Source organism: Sturnira hondurensis, unplaced genomic scaffold, assembly GCF_014824575.4.
Source record: "Sturnira hondurensis isolate 20B ecotype Veracruz unplaced genomic scaffold, ASM1482457v3 Scaffold0021490, whole genome shotgun sequence".
In the NCBI taxonomy this organism is placed as follows: Eukaryota; Metazoa; Chordata; class Mammalia; order Chiroptera; family Phyllostomidae; genus Sturnira; species Sturnira hondurensis.
Genome location: NW_028094121.1, coordinates 5,282,413 through 5,298,024, shown reverse-complemented (window position 1 = coordinate 5,298,024; position 15,612 = coordinate 5,282,413). Strand labels below are relative to the sequence as shown.

Here is a 15,612-nt window from a genome sequence, read left to right as displayed (position 1 = left end):
GCAAAGGAAGGCTTAGAGACTAGGCTGTGGCTCTCCCGTTTCCATAGCAACCGCGCGGTTGTTTTTGAGAATCCACTTCAGTCGTCGACACTTCTCACCCCAGACTGCGGCCCGGGGCCTGAGCCTCGAGGGGGGCTACTGAGGGGGTTACCGCCCTCCTCCTTCCTCACGACTCCGGGAAGGTCAGCGCGGGCGGGCGGGGCGCGCTCCTGCAGCTGGGCCTCACTGGTCGCCGGGTCCCCACCTGGAACTCCGCCTGCCACTCTGCCCCAGAGGAACCAATCAACGCCCAACCTGCCGGGGATGAGGCGGGGCTTATACAAATCTTGTTGCCTCCGAGAGGCACTTGGCGATTCAAGAGCTGGGAGGTGTCTCCGGCGCGGACCTCTGAGAACCTGGCCGCCAACCTGCGAGCCAGTCTTGGTCCCCGAGGCCGGCTGAGGCTCAGAGCCATCCAGCGACCCGGCGAGCGGCCTCAGGTAACGCGGGTGGGGCTGGGCGGAGGCCCTTGTCCCCTCACCCTCCACTCTCCATTTTCAGCCTCGTATCCTGCCCGCTCTGATTCATCTCCCTGACCCCAGGTTCTGCCAAAGGGTGCAGCATCTGGAGAGTGGACCCCCACCCAAGTCCAGGTCCCATGGGTCCCAGGAAAGGGGGGCAGAGCTTCTTCCTTATCCCTAGCTCAGGTAAGAACAACCACGGCTCTGTCCCCCAACACCCCCCCCCCCACACACACACACCTGGGGGTGTGGTGTTGCTGGTACTAGAGGAGGCACCAGTCGACCTCCCTCCTTTGGAGACAGGTAATCCACTTAGTCCCATAGCAACCCCTACCTCCTTAGATAGCCCCCACTCACATCACCCAGCCCCACCAGCAGCTGGGCTCCTCCCCCTCTCAAAACACTCCAACCCTCCCTCCTGCCTTCTCACAACACTCTCTCAGCAGCGCCCCCTCTCCATGGTCTCAGTGCTAGGCAAAGACCCCATGTTTGGCCTCTTTCATCCTGGTCAAAGAATGAACCAGGGGCTCCACCGCCCAGCAGACCTCCCATACCTGTCAATCACTGCTGCAAAGGTCCCAGCCTCCTCCATTCCCCTCACCCCTCAGAGCCAAAGCGCCAAGTCCTCTTATTTTTCCTTTCAAATGTCTTTCTAATTTGTACCTTCTCTGCCCTTCTTGTACCCATTCACTCCATCTGAGTTCCTATCTTCCTGCGGCTCTGGGGGAGCTGTGCGGAAGCTCCACGTGGACTGTATTGCTCCTGGGGGTGCAGAAGAGCTGGGTTCAAATCTTGCCTTTGCCTCAGTGCTGTCCAACTTTGGCCAAGTCACTTCCCTCTCTGATCCTTCATGAAATGAGAAAGGGGTCAGGACTAAGGGTGGGCTGGATGAGATGATCTTGAACAGCTCTCAAACTGTGACACACTCTGGTTCTATGGTTGATTATAAGAAAACAGGACCCTTTCCCTCTATCCCTGAATCACGAGGATGTTTCAGAGAAGGCCTGGGAGCTTTAGTTCTCACTGAAGAGACATTGCTTCTTACACAGGCCTAGGTCCCAGCCATCCCCTACCCACCCCCATACACACACTCCCCAAGCCTGGGCCCCTTCTTGGCTGGTAGGAGTCCCTCCTAGACCAGCAGCCCGCATGGCATAAACAGCGCCAATGTAGGGTGGCCAACAGGGCCCACACTCTGTTTATTATCCCCTGCCTCTCATTAGCCAGGAGAGGGAGAAGATCTGGCTGCTGCCACTATGGCTGCCGCCACTATGGCTGCTGCTTGGAGAAGAGCAAAGGAAGGAGAGGAAAGAGAGAGAAAATCTCCTGACCAGGGAGCTCTTGTCACCATGGCAACCATCTCAGCACCAGCTTCTCTGAAGCTGGGTGAGGGTGTGGGATTATCACATCCCTCAGTCCCTCCCACCCTCACTGCCATCTCCCCATCTGAAGCCCACAACCCTGAACTCTGCCCTCTGCAAGAAGCCTCTGGGCACACAGGCCAGTGGCTTTGTGTATGGCCTCATGCCAGCTTCTTCACAGCTGGAGGGTAGCCCGCAAGAGGTGAGCAGAGGAGCCTGTGCATGATCAGCGGGGCTACAGTGCCAACAGAACGTGCCCCCAGTGCGTCCTGGCCTTTGCTTTGTTGCTGATGGGCTCTGCTTTACCTTGGGTGAACCATTCCTTCTGCCGGGTCTGGCTAACACTGTCTCTGAAGTTGGTGTAATGGCGGGAGAATGCAGATAAAACAGCCCGATGCTGTTCTATGGAGGAAGATGGGGTTCTGTCCCTCATGTAATCCAGAACCCACTGAACATCGCTGGGTTCTGGGCACCACCCCTATGCCTCTGCAGGGCAGTTCTGAGCAGCCACAGAGGGACAGAGTGGGAACTCGCATGGGCAGCTGCAAGAGGACAAACTTAGGAACAATAAGAAGAGCACTTTTCTTATTCTTCGAGCTTCTCCAAAGTGCACTGGGTGGTATTGGGAGGAGATAAGCTCTTTACCATTGAGCAAAAAGGTCTGGAGAACTTTTTATGATGGAGGCAAGGGTTTAATGCAAAGGCCTCTCCCAAGTCAGGCTCCATTCTAGAATTCTTAGAGCTGCAGTCACGTGAGGGTCAGAGAGCTCCATAGTTGTGGGGCTCAACTCCATAGCCTCACAGGTCTACTCATGCCTGGAGTGCTGCTTCTATGCTGCTGACTGTCCAGGCCCACAGGCTGATTATAGCTGTGTGAGTCCAGGAAAGAAGGAAGGGTATTGGGGGAGAGGAAACCAGGTAAGCAATAGGTGAGGCGGGTTCTGTCTGTGAGAGGCTTGGCTTGAAAGGAGTATAGAGTTGTGAGGGGAGCCGTGGGAGGTGAGGCTGGACGGGTGGGCACCTTGACACCAGATTCTAGAGAATTCAGGAGTTTGAGGGGGCCTGTGGACATGGCCACCTCTCACATATATTGCACTTCTGGGCAAAACCAGGAAGACATTCTCTTGGAAGAGAGGAGTCAGAGGAAATTCCTCTGCGACAATTGAGTCTACGGGCATGGCTTGCCCAGCGGGGTCCCAGCTGGACTTCATTCAGCCCCCTTGGCTGTGCCTCTGGCCCTGACTATGGTGAGAGAATGAACATAATGAAGTTTCCCTGAGCACTTCAAAAGAAGGAACAATAAGATTTGGTGGCAAGTTGGACCTGGGGAAAGGGGAGAGGGGAAAACTAAAGGTAACTGACATGGCATTTTCCCCTTGAAGGGCAATGGAGAGAGGACAGGTATAGGTTGAAAATGAGTTTGGTTGTAGATGTGCTGGGTTATAGGTGTGGTGGGCTACCCCAAGGGGTGGATATTTCCTGGGTGTCAGACACCATCGCCTGGAGCTCAGCAAGATGGTCTCACTGAGGCTAAGAGAAAGATCAAAACTATGGTTTCCCTGAAAGGCAAGTAGGAGTGGGGAAGGCTTAAACTGGGCAAAAGTAGCCATGATCTGGAGGGGGTGGTTCAGGCAGTAGCATGGATTCAGCTTAGGTGCTTATCTGGGCCCTACCATTGACCCACTGTGTAACTCTGCATTTTCACTGCCATAAGGGGATGATCTTAAAGGGCACTGCCAGATTTGACCTGCTGATTGGAGAGCTAGAGGAAATAAGGAGAGATGGAGGAGACAGTCCTTGGTGGGCCTGGGACCAAATGAGGGCCAGGGACAGGTATAGCCCCAGATAGAGAATTGTGGGAGGGGGCAGAAAAGGTGCAGAAGGTGAGAGCCACACAGACACTATGACACACACAGCGACAGTGCGCTCTGGCAGATCTGCAGTCCTGTGTGTTGGCGTGCTGCCACCCACACCCCACACGTCACGCAGACACTCAGGTGCATTTCACAGGAGACAGCGACAGGCGCTCTGCCTTGCCCATCAGAGACCTCCACCTCTGGGATCTCTGCTTCCTTGACTATACCTTGAGTCTTCGGTGTGCTTTGAACTTGAGGAGGGGGCCACTGGGTTTGGGGCCTGCCTCCTTCTGCCCATGGTGTTCCAGAGGCATCCTTGCCTCTGGTTCAATTGCAGCTATTTTGAACCCCACATTTCCAGGTTCCTGAAGATGTCATGCATCCTTTTCCCTGGCTTCTCCTAGGGGCATACAGGATTCCTCATCTTCTGAGGGTGGTAGGTGGGGAGGATGTAGCTACCCCCACTGCTCCTTGATCTTACTCCTGGCCCATGAGAGTAATCTGAGGCCCATAGATATCCTGTAACTAATTTGAGGTCATGCAGCAAGGGAGGGGGCATGGAACAAACCGATTTCTGGTTGTTTATGGAGCTCCCAGCAGTAAAGATTAGCAGCCACACTAGCCGGGGCTGGGCTGTAGAAATGGCATTCCTTCTGCTGACCCGAGGGCTTCCTTTTCAGAGTGTCTTCATGACAGACTACCCTGTGGTTGGAGTCTGGTGCCATTCCAAAGAGTCCAAGTAGGTCAAGGTCCCCTCCCAGGCCATGTCTTGGGAAACTCAAGCTCTGGAGAGACAGTCCTCCCATGGAATTCAGACAGGCTGTCCACCCAGCCTCCAGGGCCTGGTGCAGCATCACTCTGGCCAGGCTTCCTGGAGAGGGCTGTACACCCTCTGCAAACACTCCTCCTGGCAAAGGCTATCTGAGGGGCTCATGTTCCAGCTGAGGACTCACTCTTCATCCACCCCAAAATTGCTTCAGCCACTCAACCCCGGATCTGAACACGTGCCCAAACTCCTCCGCCCCTCTCACCCAACATCCATTCAGTCACCAAGTTCTGCCAATGCCCACTCCTAACAGCTCTCAGCCCACCCCCATTTCTTCACAGCCCTTTCCTCGGCGTCCTCACCTCTCACCCGGACTGTGTAGCACGCCCTTCTCTGTTCTCCCTACCACCCCCACCCAGGCCATGTTGCATACTGTAGCCAGAGGAAAAATTTTAAAACACTATCCTTCTCCCTGGGTCCCCAGTACCTAGTTCGGGACCTGCCATACTGGAAGCATTCTGTAAGGGTTGTGGGATGAATGCTATCTTCCTAGCCCTTGCTTTAAAACCCCAACAGCTTCTGTCCCCTCTGGGTAAAGGCCAAACTCCTTGGCACAGATTGAAGGTCCTTTACAATCAGCCACCTACCTCTTTGACCTAAATATGAGTGAATGAAAGTTGGCTCGTGTCTACTTTATCCACATGACAAGCACAGGGCCTGCCACACAGTCAGCCTCAACAATGCGCAGGGAATGAGGGAACTAATGAAAAGATGGATGTAGTCAGGGCCATCAATGCTACCAGCTAGGGGTTCTACTTATATGGAAGAAAGTGGGAGAGAAGCTTCCTGCTGGCATGGCCTGAAAGGCCTTGAGGGAGAACTTGGGAAATGGTGCCAGTGGGGGACACATGAGGAGGCTGCTTCTGGTCTCTGGTAGGAGAGGAACCTGAGAGACAGGTGGCACTGAGTGTGAAAGTTCTGAAAAGCAAGGAGGGAATTAAGACTGTAGTCTATGGGCGTGAGGGGCTATGGAAGGTTAAACAGGAGAGGAGAGGGTGAAGGATGTGGCACGCAGCACCCATCAGTGAAAAGGAGGAGAGCTGAGTGAGACCTGAAAGGCTGGGGATCCTGGGTGCCAGGAGCGGAAACCTGAAGGGGAGAGAGGAACGGCCTGGTGCGGAGGCCCTTTTACGGGGGCAGAGTAATGAGGGGAAGGGACCCCCTCCTCCTCGTGTTGTGGGGTGGGTGGGGCGGGGAGGGGAGATAGGAAATCTTGTGGGAAGGGATGGGTGAAGGTTAGAGCCCCGCTGCAGGAGGATGGGACTTGTTGAGCGTGGTGGTGAGAAGATAAGACCCTGCTGTGGAAGGAGGGATCCTGGCTGTGGGAATGTGGGTTTCTTACGGGTGGGGGCTGTTGTAGAGAAAGGGAACCCTGGTTTACAGACTTGGAGGACCGCTGCTGAGGTGAGGGCCTTGCACCTGTCCCCCAGGCCCCGCCATGGGGAAGACCAACAGCAAGCTGGCCCCAGAGGTGCTGGAGGACCTGGTTCAGAACACCGAGTTCAGCGAGCAGGAGCTGAAGCAGTGGTACAAGGGCTTCCTGAAGGACTGCCCCAGCGGCATCCTCAACCTGGAGGAGTTCCAGCAGCTCTACATCAAGGTGGGCGGGGTCAGGGTGTGCGGGGCGGGGCCAGGCACCAGGGGGCGGGGGCGGGGCCGGCGGGGGCGCGGCTGCTGCTGAGCCCCACCCCCGCACCCCCACCTCAGTTCTTCCCCTACGGCGACGCCTCCAAGTTTGCCCAGCACGCCTTCCGCACCTTCGACAAGAACGGCGACGGCACTATCGACTTCCGGGAGTTCATCTGCGCCCTTTCGGTCACTTCCCGCGGCAGCTTCGAACAGAAACTCAACTGGGCCTTTGAGATGTACGACCTGGACGGCGACGGGCGCATCACGCGCCTGGAGATGCTGGAGATCATCGAGGTGTGCTGGCTGGGGTTGGGTCCTGGAGGCTGGGATGTGCTGGGGTGACGCGCCCCCTGTCTTCGCAGCCCGGCCCTTCTCTGGTGCCTGGTGCCTGGTGCCTGGTGCTGCCCTTTCCGGCCCACATGCTCCTCCGGGGCCTTGGGAGCCTCCCTGGCACCCACGCCCCCCCCNGAGATGTACGACCTGGACGGCGACGGGCGCATCACGCGCCTGGAGATGCTGGAGATCATCGAGGTGTGCTGGCTGGGGTTGGGTCCTGGAGGCTGGGATGTGCTGGGGTGATGCGCCCCCTGTCTTCGCAGCCTGGCCCTTCTCTGGTGCCTGGTGCCTGGTGCCTGGTGCTGCCCTTTCCGGCCCACATGCTCCTCCGGGGCCTTGGGAGCCTCCCTGGCACCCACGCCCCCCCCCACCCCCACCCCACCTCGCAGGATTCGGTGGCTAAGTAGCATGGGTTGGGTGCTTGGTGTTGGACAGGTGAGTGCTTTACCCACCAACCCAAGGGACTCGGTACTGTCAGAAATTCCATTTTATAAGGAAACGTAGCAACTGGTAGTCCGTGATTCAAATCGAGGGTGACAAATTGTGGCCAAGAAGTCCGACTCCAGAGCCAAAGTTCCCTTAGCTCGTTATTCTTTCAACGAATATGTATTGAATGCCTGCCACATGCCAGGCGCTGTTCAAAGGTCCTGCTTTCATGGGACATTTTCTATAGTGAGAAAAATGTAAAACAACAACAAAACTATGCTATGTTAGGCAGTAACTGTAATAAAGAAGATAAGCAAAGCACAAGGGAGAGAGAGCATGGAAGAAAGCAATGTTCTAAGGTGAAATGTGAGCAGCTACCTGAATAAAGTGAGGGAGCTAACCCCATAGATGTCTGGGGAGGGGGGTTCTATGCACGGGGAATAATAAATGCAAAGACCCTGAGGTTAGATTGTATTTGCAGCGTTCAAGGAGTGGTCAGGAGGCCAGGGTGGTGGAGAGAGGTGAGCAAGGGAACAGTGGTGGGAAGGAGGTAGATAAGCAGCCAGGAGCCCAGTCACGTAGCATCTCATAGCCTGGGGCAGAGACTTGACTATTCTGAGTGAGATGGGAAGCCAATCATGGCTCGCTCCAATCTGTATGGAGAATAGACTAAGGGGTGTGGGGAGAGCATCGAAAGCAAGGAGACTGGTTAGGAGGCTTCCACTTCCACAGTAGCCCAGTCAGGAGCCGATGGAGGTGACAACTGTGAAGAATCACTCAGTGGAAGTGGTTAGATATGGGATTTATTGCAAAATCAGGCCTGACAAGGTCAGTTGAAGGATCGGATGTGGATGTGAGAGAAGGATAGTCAAAAATGGTGTCAAGGTTTTTGGTCTGAACAACCAAAAGAATGATTCTGCTATTTCCTGAGACAGGGAATGCCTGGAAAAGAGCAGGTTGGAAGCGAAGAGTTGGGATTCAGACACATTAGTTTGAGGTGCTCATTAAATAAGCCATCCGAATGACCATACATCACCTGCCAGCATCCTCAACATTTCCCAGTGTTCTCCCTACCCGCTCCCAAACCCCCACCATTGACCCCCAATCCTCCCTGCCCCCTGTGCCTCACCAGGCGATCTACAAGATGGTGGGCACCGTGATCATGATGCGCATGAACCAGGATGGGCTCACGCCCCAGCAGCGTGTGGACAAGATCTTCAAGAAGATGGACCAGGATAAGGATGACCAGATTACTCTGGAGGAGTTCAAGGAGGCGGCCAAGAGCGACCCATCCATTGTGTTGCTGCTGCAGTGCGACATGCAGAAATAAAGAGTGGAGGCTGGTGAGGGGCAGGGCCCCTGGCCAGGAGGAACGTGGCCACCTCCCAACCCCATGGTCTCTGTGGCTGGCCCTTCCCCAGGGGGAGGGGTACACCAGCTTCACCCTCTGGCCCACCCACCCCTCTTTCCAAGCCCTTGCTCCCTCAATCAAGATCTTTGAGGGACCACCTCACCCTGGAAAAGAGACAGATCTTCAGGTATCCCGTGGTCTAGCACCACCCCCAGTCTTGGCCCAGAACTGACGCTCACTGGGTGTAGGGGAGTTGGCTTTTATCCCTACCGGTAGGGTTAAGGAGGGAGGATGGTGTTCTGCTTTGAAAGTCTGTTCTTCCTGGGATTATGCTTTGTAGAATGTGGTCCCATACACCCTAGGTAAAGGGCCAAATTGGCTCTGTCCTGTGCTGAAGACCTAGATCCCGGAAAGGTGGTCTCTGCCCTGCCCCCTGGACTCTACCCTTCTGGCCCCCGTCTTCGGAGCATTCATTCAGTTCTTTCTTCAGCTAACACTGAGCACCTGTTCGATGCAGGGCACCTGCAGGTGCTAAGGATATGGTGGCCTACAGGACACATTTTGTGCCCTCTGGAAACTCCTAGAGCAGTAAGGCGGGCTTCCAGTGGTCAGAGTCACAGATGGGGATGTCGAACACAGCCAGTAAAGCTGGTTAACTTGAGAGGAACTATTGAATCTTTCCACTCAGTCCTACACAGAGCTGCAGAGGATGGAATGAAAGGTGTTTGGAGGTCTAGGAGCCATGTGAGTGGAAGTTTTAAGAAAAATTTATGTAATGCCTATTTTTTCAGTCAAAGTGGAAAAAATCCTTAAAAGGATTTTAAGCTGAAGTCATTTTATTAGTTTAGGGTATTAATATATTACTCAATTTCTTATAAAATGATCAAATGAATATAGAAAGGCCACTCTTCATAGGAGAAAAAAGAGCTGAGACAAAAGTAGGGAAAATACCACTAAACTCACCAGAAAACACCTTTTCTTATCAGGCTACATCCTCAGCTGCACCATCAGCAGCTTCCTTTCTGATGATCTCTTTCAACACAGTGAACAATGCTGTTGCACACTCCCCCTGGTCGGGTGCTATCTGCAGAAACACACACACACACACACAAGATTTTCGAAGAGTGAGGCTGTGCATTTCCCACATTTTGGTAGTTCCTTGGTGGATTTGGTCTACTTTCAAGGATGGGCTTATGCTTTCACTGCTACCAAAGCAGAAGGAATTAGAAGATGAGGACCACCTGGCCACCCTTTAGGCTGCCAGGCTGTGTTTATGGACCAAATGCTTAAAAATGTACTGGGCATGCTCCATTTGAAAAGCCTTCTCATACCCCACACCCTAAATCTGCCAGGTAATTCATCGTCTTCTCAGTGCACTGGCTTCACTTTCCAACGTCTGCTCTCTGATTCTGGATCCATGAGCTATACAGCTGCATGCTCTGCTGGAAAACTCATCCTGCTTCTCCAAGTCTTGCACTTATACTCTCCCATACCCGTGGTCAGAAGTTAGCTTTGATGCACAGTGACAGTTGATTTCCTCTCGAACCGCCAGTGAAAACAGTCTAGTACACGGGTGCTGTTGGCCCAGGGTGGGAGCAGGGGATGGTTGCAGAGTTGGGGGGTGAGGATTGTATCAGCAGGAAAGCAATGCAGCCAGCATGCATTTTACTTCTGAGTGTTCACTTTCCCTCCCTCTCTGCAGGTGGAAACTCTAGGGCACAGGGGGCAATCACAAGGTCCGAGGGCTGAATGCGACCCCCACCTTGTTTTATTCGGCCTGGCACCTTGTTTCTACCCTGCAGCAGCACCGAGCTTTTGCTTAACTGTTAAGGAGTAGTTACATTTATATAGTCCTAAAATGACATTCGGCCCTTTGAAGGCAACCACGAGGCTGATGTGGCACTCAGTGAAAATGAGTCTGACACCCCTGCTCTAGGGGATGCTGACCTTTGGTCCCCAACTCTATCGGACCTTACTTCTTGCTGCTCTTGGAGGTAGCAAGGCCACTGGATTCCCACCCTCTTTCTCTCCTCCTAGGACCAGCCACATGGTAAAGCTGGGAACTCACATCCTCAGGCAGTAACCAGCATGTTTTTACCTGGTAACACCTCAGAGGATGTCCCACTGCTCCCAGGAGCTGCCCACTGGGTGTGTCTTTGCTGTCAGTGCACCACAGGTACAGATGCCCAACGGCCTGGCTCAGCTGGTACTTCCATTGGAAGACTTTTTACAAAACAAGGTTCCTCTCCCCCAAACATTGAATCTAACCCAGCTCCCGTTCACACAGAACTTAGGGCTTTCGAAGGCTTGCCACCTACCCCATCCCATTCTACATTCAAAGCCTAAGGAAGCGAGGATTTTCATTCCCTTTCTCTAGACTTGGAAACCGAGGCACGGTGCATCCCTGGTGCAAATGCACAGTCAGGGATTGGCACAGCACCGAGACTTGAACCCAAGGCTCTAAGCATGTGGGTCTTTCTCAGGCTCATTTATTTGACTCTGAGTTGTCCAGAGGTCGACTGTGGGGCAAGCTAAGTTGGTTATGGTCTTTTACAAGCTTCCTGCTAAGGCTGTGGTCTCCCAAAAAGAAACCGAATCTTGGCTGAAGACTCCACATTTTCAAGCATCTTGTTTTCTGTTTCTGGGCAGCTCTGCTAACAAGTCAATGCATCAATGCTAGGAGGCTTCTGACTCAGAACCAATATGGGAAGCATCTTGCACTGTCTTTACCTTCGTCTTCTTCCCTGAGAGAACTGCTTTTGTTTTTTCCCAACTGGTGGGCAAGTCCTACCTGTGAGGGTGAGTTTGATCACGCCAAGCTTTTGGACACATACCCCTGGGTCCAACATCACCCCCTGGGTGATGTTTGCTGGTGAGGCCAAAGATTCTCATATGGCCCATCAGTGTTGGACACATAACGCCAGGCCAGGAACCAGGCCCACCATCTTGCTAATGGGAGGAGCCCCAGACAGGCCAGGCCTTGCTCCCATACGCTGCTGTGGTAGAGCCCTGGCCCTGCTGTGAGAAGAGAGGCAGTCCTCCCATCTCTGCCCCAGCCAAGAGGGACCTGTCACAAAGCACACGGTTAACAGAGATTGCACGATGGCTTGCATAGACTCAAAGATACACAGACAGTTAAAACATTGATATATACAAACTCCCCTTTGAAGTTCTGTATCTTCTTGCAGCAACTCTGAATCACAAATTTCTAACTTCTGCCTTCTAACTGTATTCTGCTTTCATTCAACCTTTGAGCTAATTGATGAGTTCCTTCCTATCTCTAAAACTCATCAGCAAGGGCTACTTCAGATGGCCACTCCAGCCCTTTGGGCTCTAGTCAAGATTACATAACTTACCTGAAATCAAAAATGAAGAAAAAGGAAGGTTATATGCAAAGGCTCTGTGTGTTCTCCTGGTGATGGCAGAGTCTCTGGAGGTAGAAATTCATTCTGCTGCAGAGAGAGAGAGAGGAGAGAGAGAAGGAGAGAGGAGAGAGAGAGGAGAGAGAAGGAGAGGGGAAGAGGAAGGGAGGGGAGAGAAAAGTAAGAGAATACGCTGAGGTTTCTAGGCAAGGTAGTAAGTTGATACTGTAAATATTTTTACACAAAAATTTACTAAAGCAACAAATATTTCCTGAAGACCCACCCTGGGTGAGGCTTTGTGCTGACTTTAGAGATCATTGTGGGGGAAGAATACATTTTCTACATATTTTATTCATTAGTTTTGAAAAAATTCAAATCTTGCCATTGAAAAGTCTCAGAAAAATATGGGATTGTCTTTCTGAAAGTTTCAGAGTTTTCTTTTACCTTTGCCAGAGTGTGGGGGCAGGCCCAGGCCTCCCGGGGTGTCTGGCCCTTCCTGCTGGGTGGAGGTTCTGGGAGTGAGGAGGCCTGGGGCAGGAGGGGGTGGTAGGTGGCACAGGGGACCCTCCCAACTCACCACCGTGGCACCTGTCCCCTTCAGATGCGCTGCTCCTGGCTGTGCTCACGGTGACTGTCCTCACTGTTCAACCCTGTGCTGTGTGGTGTTTTTTTCACTGACAGTGAATAAAAGGTGTGACTGTGTTGGGGCTTCCTACTCTTCTCTGAGCTGGGATAGGGCGGGGGAGCTCACACCTGGGAGCACCTCAGCAACTCCTTGGGACTGGGGTCCTCGTTCTAGCAAGGGCTCTGGTTATAGGAAACATCTGCTGGATAGTTCAAAGAAAGGACAGCAGATTACAAGGGACCCTGAAGATGGAAAATCAAGAACAAGTGGGCCTTATGTGAACTAGAACTAAGAACGGGCCTCTCTCTCTTCTCTGGGCCTCACAGGCTCTCATCCCCTTGGCAATATTTGCATTTGTGTACTTTTCCTTGGTTTCTCTTCAGATTTTCTAGTTTTCCCTGCACAAATTGGCTGCGTCCTAGCCCTGTATCAAGACTCGCCAGTGATGACAACCCTCCTCTGTGTCTCAAGCAAAAGAATCTGATTGGTTCAGCTTAGCTTTTGGTGGGAGCCCTTGGTCCAGTCGTCTATGGCCACACCAGATGCTGCTGCGTGGGGTCTACAGGTGGAGCAGTTCCCCCAGAAGGGAGCTAGTGGAGGTGGATAGTGGGGCTTAGTTTCTCCCTCTGTCCAGTGAAGGCTTCATACAAGCCCAGGTGAGTGGGTAGTGGGCACTGGGGAGAAAGGTTGGGAGCCAGTGTCACAGTGGTCCACATGGTGCCCTCTGCACCAGTTGGAAAAGGGGCCCCTCTGAGTGGAAGCACCCCCGTAGCTATGCAGCCAGACCAGTGGACGGCACCTTTGAGCTAATTGGAAAAACATGCCCCTTCTTCTGAACAAACAAGGCCTTTTATGCCAGGACGCACCTGCCCTGCTGGCCACAGGCTGTGTAGTGCATTACCTGCTGGTCACACCAGGGGTCCCCAACCCCGGCCACCTGAGCTCCACCTCCTGTGTGATTCCACAACCTACCCTCTATCTCCATCTTCCACAAAACTGATCCTGGTGCCAAAAGTGTTGGGGACTCTGGGTTACACCATTCACAGGAGCCCAGCATAGAGCTCTGAGACCCTCACTGACTCAAATATGGTAGGGGCTGGGGATGGGAGTTGGTGGTGAAGTGTTCTTCTCAGAAGACCCCTCCATACTCAGAGAGGTGCTGTTACCTGGTGGGCGTTGGGAGCAGTGGCAGCTGCTGGTGCCTGCTCACTCCTGAAACATTCAGTTGCTTTTTACAAGGGCTTTCTCAAGGACGCTTGGAGGGGGCCAGCTTCCTTGGCAGGAAGCAATTAGGATGGAGGAAGGAGGCTGACCTGGCCTCAGGGCAACCATGAACCTAAGAAGGTGACTCAGAAGTCTGAGAACCTGGGGCTGCTATTTCCAGCTGAAGCCACACTGGGGGGATGGGGAGTCCTGTCTCCTGCCTGTCTTGGATGTTTAAGATCTCCTAAAAACTTGCCCCTCAGGCCCTCCTCATCTTTAGCCCAGGTTAGTCCCCCTCCTGCTTTCAGGCTTGCTCTCTGCACCATTTGTCTGCCCCGAAGAAACGAGAAGCACAAACCTAAAGCACAAATCTGACCATGTCCACTCTTCAAAAGTCTCCCCCGCCCTCAGTATCATAAACTCCTTAAGAGTGCCTCAAGGTCCTGCGCAATCTTCTCCCACCTGCTGACCCCGAAAGCCTGTTCTTCCCCCACCTCCCTCTCCTGCACCCTACATTTGAGACACCCTGAATTTCCCTAAGGGATCTCTTAGGCTTCTGCACCTGGACACAAGCCATCGCCCCTCTCTGGGCCACCCATTCATTGTCCCATCTCGACGATCTTCTCTGTGAAACCCTCCCAAACCTCAAACAGTGGGCCCCTCATGGATACACAGTCCACCACAGTTATCCTACAGCTTCCCCTGTGACTCCCTGTCCGATGAGCTGGGCACCTGTATAAGTCTCTAGGTAAAGTGGGCTGGATTAGTTGAGGCCAATTCAAACAAGCTCAAGTGGAAAGGGAGGCTTAGCCACTCATGCAATTGGGAAGTTCAGGCTCTGCTGCATCCAGAGGCTCAATGTTGCACACCACCCCCTTCCTGCTTCTGCTTCCCTCTCTGTGTGACCTCACTGCCCTCCAGATGGGCATCTCCCCTGATTTTTCACCTGCCTCGGGGGAAGATGGGTCCCCAGACCCCATTGTCTCAAAGTATAACCTCAGAGAAGAAAGTCAGATCTCCCAGTACTCCTATATGGGAGAGTGGCCCAGCTGGGGCCACATGCTCATCCTTGGCTTCGTCTCTGTGTCCAAGGATATAGGGTTCTACAGTTGATCAGGCCTAAGTCACAGGCCTACTCCTGTGACCAGAGCCAGTTACCAGAAGAAGAGGGTGGGAAAGGTTGCTAGTCAAAAACAAACAAACAAACAAATGAAAAACAATAGCCACCAACTTTGGGGGGTCAGGGGGCATTTGCTGAAGTGCTATGGAGAATTTCATGGGAATTTAGAGGTGGGCATTTAGCCAGGGCCTCAGCTGGGCAACTGTTGGGGCCAGAGGCAGCTCCCTCTCAGAGCAGCAGGGTCCTCTTCCGTGAGGTCTGTACTGCCTTCCGCACATTGGCCCATTCTGCTCACAGAGCTTCTGCCCTCTTGGTTGTATGTTGCATACAACAACAGGTCACTCAGGCTCGCCCAGATCTCTCAGACACTGTGTCTCACAGCATCCTCAGCTTCACTCTTGTGAAGCTTTCCAGTCCCTGTTTCCCAATTCCCAATTCCAAAAGCTGATCTGGCCCAGATCAACTTTTCAGCCCAGGCCGCACAACTCAAAGGTCACTGGACAGCACGGGGTGGCTCACCCTTGTGTCAGGGGATCACTCCCACCCAAGTAACCACCCCAGACGTTCTTCCTAAGTGGCCTCCTCCGCCTCCATGAGGCACCTGAGAATAATTAACCCCTTCCTAGAGTGTCATTATTTATTGCTGTGTAACAAGTGACCCCAAAACTTAGTGCTTGAAACGACTTTTCCCCCCATGATTCTGTGGGTTGGCTGGGCCCTGCTAGGAGGTTTTCCTGCCTCATGGCTGGGGTCGCAACACCTCACTGGCACCAAGCTGGGGCTGGAACAGCTGCGTTGGCCTCACTCATACACTTGGCAATTGATGCTGACAGTCACTGGGGAAGTCACTGTTCTCCACTGGCTACTTATCCTCCAGGGCTACTTCGTCTCACTAATGTGGACTTTCTGGAGGGCAGTGCAGACTTCTTTACCTAGTAGCTGGATCCCAAAAGGGCAGCAATGGAATCTGAAAGGCCTCTAAGGTTTAAGCTCAGAAACTGTATAACGTCGCTTCGA

The 15,612-nt window shown here is 53.2% G+C and overlaps 1 protein-coding gene across 1 annotated transcript; it reads left to right on the top strand.

The window, feature by feature from the left end:
- Positions 1–339: 339 nt before the first annotated feature.
- Positions 340–9,739, top strand: HPCAL4 (hippocalcin like 4). The gene is made up of 4 exons (XM_037032624.1): positions 340–479; positions 5,974–6,143; positions 6,251–6,466; positions 8,067–9,739. Exons 2-4 carry the CDS (start codon positions 5,982–5,984, stop codon positions 8,262–8,264), a joined length of 576 nt encoding a protein of 191 aa, XP_036888519.1. The 5' UTR covers positions 340–479; positions 5,974–5,981; the 3' UTR covers positions 8,265–9,739.
- Positions 9,740–15,612: the final 5,873 nt, after the last annotated feature.

Coding starts and splice junctions, on each gene's coding strand:
- HPCAL4 (XM_037032624.1), top strand. CDS start 5,982: ATGGGGAAGACCAACAGCAAGCTGGCCCCAGAGGTGCTGGAGGACCTG. Junction 6,144..6,250: donor TCCAGCAGCTCTACATCAAG/GTGGGCGGGGTC, acceptor CCCCCACCTCAG/TTCTTCCCCTACGGCGACGC. Junction 6,467..8,066: donor AGATGCTGGAGATCATCGAG/GTGTGCTGGCTG, acceptor GTGCCTCACCAG/GCGATCTACAAGATGGTGGG.